This window comes from Montipora foliosa, unplaced genomic scaffold (genome assembly GCF_036669935.1).
Source record: "Montipora foliosa isolate CH-2021 unplaced genomic scaffold, ASM3666993v2 scaffold_438, whole genome shotgun sequence".
NCBI lineage: Eukaryota > Metazoa > Cnidaria > Anthozoa > Scleractinia > Acroporidae > Montipora > Montipora foliosa.
The window spans coordinates 600001-605000 of record NW_027179743.1 but is presented as its reverse complement, the minus strand read 5'-3'; the positions used below and the strand labels follow the sequence as shown (position 1 = coordinate 605000).

At 40.3% G+C, this 5000-nt stretch overlaps 2 protein-coding genes across 2 annotated transcripts in view; both read left to right on the top strand.

Moving 5' to 3' along the window:
* The first annotated feature begins 3024 nt into the window (after nt 1-3024).
* LOC137989072 (octapeptide-repeat protein T2-like) lies at nt 3025-3510 on the top strand. The gene has a single exon (XM_068834960.1). It carries the CDS (start codon nt 3025-3027, stop codon nt 3508-3510), a length of 486 nt encoding a protein of 161 aa, XP_068691061.1.
* Nucleotides 3511-4165: 655 nt separating this feature from the next.
* LOC137989071 (uncharacterized) overlaps nt 4166-5000 on the top strand; it is a gene marked incomplete at its 3' end in the record, with an annotated part of 5204 nt that continues 4369 nt past the window's right edge. The window contains exon 1 of the mRNA XM_068834958.1: nt 4166-4290. The remainder of the gene's footprint in view (nt 4291-5000) is intronic.

Here is a 5000-nt window from a genome sequence, read left to right as displayed (position 1 = left end):
TAATATTCCACATATTAACTAAAGCAATCGAAAGTTCTCAAAAGTTACAGGCATGTTTCTTTGTTTGAGCAAGTTGAAGTTTTGGCACCTATTTAGCTGATGTGGACCTGCTATACCAACTCGCCCATATACACTCACTGGCAAAGGACAGCTACAACACCGGAAACTCCATCCCCAACATGTTATGAACATGGAAGATATTTACAGATTACTGCGCTTTGTAGGCTGAAAATACAATTCATTTTACAAGGACAAGGACCAGGTTGTAAGGGAAACTAAATCCTGCTGTAATTTCAAAAAAAATCATAATCATTATTTATGATCCTATAACATTTAGAATCGTCAGCAAACATAGCCAGCGACACACTGCTAACAGGCCATTTCCGAGTTCATGTTCGCCTCTTCTTCAAAGCGAGTCTAAGTGCAAAGTTTTTTCTTATGAAAATTAGTTTTCATTCATATGCAAAGTAGAACTAATTACCATCACAAAAACTTCGCACTTAGACTCGCTTTGAAGAGGAGGAAGACGTGAACTCGGAAATGGCCAATTACATTTGGCATGTCATTTACAAATAATAGAAAGAGAATGGGTCCTAGAAGTTACCCCAGGGGTACACCTGATCCAGTCCATTTGCTAAAAGATCCATTTGTAACCACTCCGTGACGCCTTCCAGTTAGGTATGAGTAAAACCAGGAGAGTAGGGGATCATCGATTCTAAACGTTTTAGCTTCGACATGAGCGTTGCCGGGCACACAGAATGGAAAGCCTTGACCTAGCAAGCGCATGGGCAATAAACGCTTTCGCTTTTATGGAACTGTTATGATTAGGATGTCGGTTTTTACTTGTTTACTCTTGTTTTCCTTCAATTTTGCAATGTTGGTAAATCCTTCAGCATGGTGTGAGAGAACTTCCTCCTATCGATACTGCTATTTCTATTAGAGTTTCCAATCGACTATCGTCCTTTGATTTCTCTGTTTGTCACATGCCTATGTTGGATGCCATCTTAACGGGTATTAAAAATTTAGGTCCTTTTCTTTTTGTTTAAAAACATTTCTGGTCATTCTTCGCCCCGAGTTTTACAAACATTGAAATACGAAATATTTTGACCAAGAGCCAATGTAGATTTGATTTAAAAACGCCATGCCATGATCAGAAACCCATTACCACAACATGTCCTCTACCTCTGAAATGACGGTTATCGACAATTCCTAATTTTCTCTGGATTGACTGTTTGAAGTATACCTATTAAAGATTAAAGGCAACAACGGACAGAAGGCATGGGCCCGGGAGCTCTTGGTCACTGTCTGGTATAGGTGAAGTCTGTGGAGAAAACGTGGATCCGTTCATGGCTATTTATGGCGTGAGGAAGGAGAAGATTCAAGGTATTTACCAAAGTAAAGGAACGGCCTGTTCTGTCTACGTCAAAAAAGGTGACAAGGAAGTGGCGCATTTTGTGACTTGGTCTGATTTAACTAAACACGTAAACAAAGCAGCTCAAATGAATCACTTTTAAAGTAAACGCTTTGGAAAACACGCGGCTTCAATCGATTCGAAGTCAACCGTTGAGACGTTTGGTCATAAGTTGTCTTTTCCAGCGGGTTCTATTTTTGCTTCGCTTTCCTCGAAGAAGTTCCTTACTGCTTATAGACCTTTACAAAAAACAAGAATTTACCACGGACTTGGAGCCTTATTGCTTTGTTGGGCCTGAGAAACTTAAACTGAAATTAGAGTTCCAAAGAGACACTCAAACGCATAAACTACTGACAAGTGACAGAAGTGGAAAGGACAGGAAGCTGGAGTGGTCTTCTGTGCTTGGGAGCTCCAATCATTGCCAAAGACAAAAAGATCTCACCCCGCATTAGTGGCCGATGGTCTGTTATGGGAGTAGTAGGACTCAGTACGAAACGAGAACTTTGTCCACGTTTTGTTTGAGAATAAAATATTTGAACAAGATGCAAGTGGTCCTCCCTTTAGTGACGAGTTACATGAAGCAGATGCTTCAGTTCACCTGAGCCAATCCCTGCATAATACAAGTCATCCCACTGATGAGTTACACGAAGTAGGTGCTTGAGCTCACATGAGCCAACCCTGCATAATGCAAGTCATCACACTGATAAGTCATATGAAGTAGGTGCTTCAGCTCACATGAGCCAATCTCAGCATAATACAAGTCATCCCACGGATGAGTCATATCGAGGTAGGTGCCTCAGCTCACATGAGCCAGTCCCAATATAATGTAAGTCGTCTCACTGACGAGTTGAAAAAAGCTATCAGTCGCTGTTGATATGGAAACGGGATAAAGGTGTTAAAGCTAATTACGAAGTGTTAGAAACTGGACCACGTGATTCTCTCGTAGGGCGAAGTGATTTTGGCAGAAGAGTTAGAATTGTGCTAAGTTGCCATAGAGGAAAAAACTGCGGTTATTAATTCATGTGGATTCGCTCGTACTTTTGCTTGAGTTCATTCAACCTTAGCTACTTGGATTTTCCGCTAAATTTAAACGCTCCAAAAAGATATAAGAATAGATGCCCCAGAAAAACTGATAAAAAAACTAAATACATCGAAGTCCTTAGAATGCTTGCAGTACTTTCTTTCCAGTTAGACAAGATCCTTTAATTCAAAGTGGTACTTCAAATACACATGGAAACAATTAAACCAAACAAATTGATCTGCTTTCAACTGAATGGCTTCATAGCGGAGCTCCGCGCGCGCCGAAGGCGCGCGCGCGCGGAGCACCATAGCTAAGAAAATACTGGTAACCCATCGATGCGAGAAAATTTGGTTTTATAGTCATGACGTCATCAACCGTCCGTACGTACGTACGTCCGTCCGCCCCTTCATGTAAGTCAAGCGTGAGACGTCGCACGGTTACAAGTTTGCAGGCGCAGAGTTTTGGCGGGAAAGCTAGGCGGGAAGTTTAGCGCTACAGCCAACGGACTGCATTTTACTCACACTCCGTTTAAGGAAAACAACAAAAATTTTGCAGACAACAAAAACAAAGGCAAATTTTGTATTCTATAAATATGCCTTCAAACGAGGAAAGAAGAGAAAAGGAAAGACAGAGAAAAAAAGAAAGCAGGCAACGAGCAAGCGAGGCTCAACGTGAAAGAGAGCGAGCGAGAGCACAAGAAAAGAGACTGCATTATAATGACGAACAACGTCAGAAGGAGCGGGAGAGAGCACAAGAAAACAGGCTGAATTATAGTGAGGAACAACGGCAGAAGGAGCGGGAAAGAGCACAAGAAAACAGGCTCAATTACAGTGACGCACAACGGCAGAAGGAGCGGGAAAGAGCACAAGAAAACAGGCTCAATTATAGTGACGAGCAACGGCAGAAAGAGCAGGAAAGAGCACGAGAGAAGAGGCGACGACAGAGTGAGGAACACCGAAAGAAAGAAAGAGAAAGATGTCGTGATTGCAGGCGGCGAATTAGTGACAAACAGCGAAAAAGGGGGCAAGAAACACCTGAAGAAAACGAATACCCAAGAGAGGCAGGGGAAGGTGAGTAATTTATGGTTATCGAAATAAATTACAGCATCATTGAGTATGGTTACATGTATACAGATGTATATCAAAAATTTAATCAAGGTGATGTCATGTTAGCAGTCTCTATTGTTTGTGCTTGACCAATAACCGTACGTCGCTTGTGAAGCGGTCAAACAAAATTCACCTAGTGTGGTGGATTTACAGGCTTATTCAATTCTTTGCCTCTTTTTAAGCTTTAAGATTTCTAAAAAAAACCCATTCAACTAAGTATCCATATGGATAAAGTTAATTTTCGTGCATAAATCGATTGAAATCGGAAAGTTCTTCATTCTTTTCGCGGGCGATCTTTGCTGTTTACGTTGAGACTTGCAAGACGAACCTGCTGACTTGAGCAGTGGCATTCCTGGAGGTGGGAATAAGATAAGAGATATTCCCTATTTCTCGAACACTGACTAAAAATCCACAGAACGTCATTGAGTAATGTTATCTCGCACAATCAAGGGCAAAAAATTGAAACGGTAAGCATATTTTTGGAAGGAGACTCGTTACCATTTGTTGTCATCATGCAGACAAATAATTTCTGCTTCTGATCGAGGGATTGTCTGTCACAGAAATTTATTTAATTAAAAAGATCTCAACTGCGAGTGAATCTAGATATGGGGTGGTTTCTGTTTTTGATTTAATTAATAATTTTGTTTTCGAGGATCATGGGCAATGTGGTTGTGAAGATGTAATTTCTGAGATATGGTCATGCTCATCGCCTGTTGTAAGAGATTTAGTTCAGTGTGGTCGCGATCATGCAGGTAAGCACACTTTTTGAGCGACAGTAGATTGAATTCATTGTCAGACTTTTAAGAATCTAATTTTGTTTGTCGTGAGGTTTGGTGAATCAGTGCTTGCTTTGATGGAAGTATAAATATATATATTTTATTATGAAAGGCAATTCAGTGTCATTTTTTTATGATCATGCAAAGAATTTTTTTGCAGTTTTAGAGAAGCTAAGATTAGTTTATACAATTGCTAAGGGATGTTAACTACTGCTGAAGCTAGATATGGTACGTTTGTTTCTACAATAGCTTGTTTGTGATAGGGTGATAGTTTTTGTTTTCAGTGGTAGGACATCAGTATTGTGTAAGTAATTTAGCTCCTGGTGAAATCGTAATTTCTGAGATATGGTCAAACTCAAAGTCCCCTGTTCAGAGAGATTCACATCAGATTGGTCATGATCATGCAGGCAAAAACATTAATTATTTGAGCTACAGTAGTGTGTATTCTGTGGTAAGTTTCAGAAGAAGAAGCTAAATTCTGTTTGTTGTGGAATGTATTCCTATACCGGTCAGTGTAAAACAGAGACAGCAGACTGGAGACTGCAGACCAGGGGTAAAATGCAGACTCAGCTTATAACGCAACTGTTGAAAAAGCCCAAACCCGTTAGAAATGCTAAGTTAGGCCTAAAACAATATTTACGCTTAACTGTTAGCATTTTTTAATGGAATTGGGCTTGTTCAACAGT

What these genes read in the sequence shown, in the direction of transcription:
- LOC137989072 (XM_068834960.1), top strand. Translation starts at nt 3,025, where the DNA reads ATGCCTTCAAACGAGGAAAGAAGAGAAAAGGAAAGACAGAGAAAAAAA.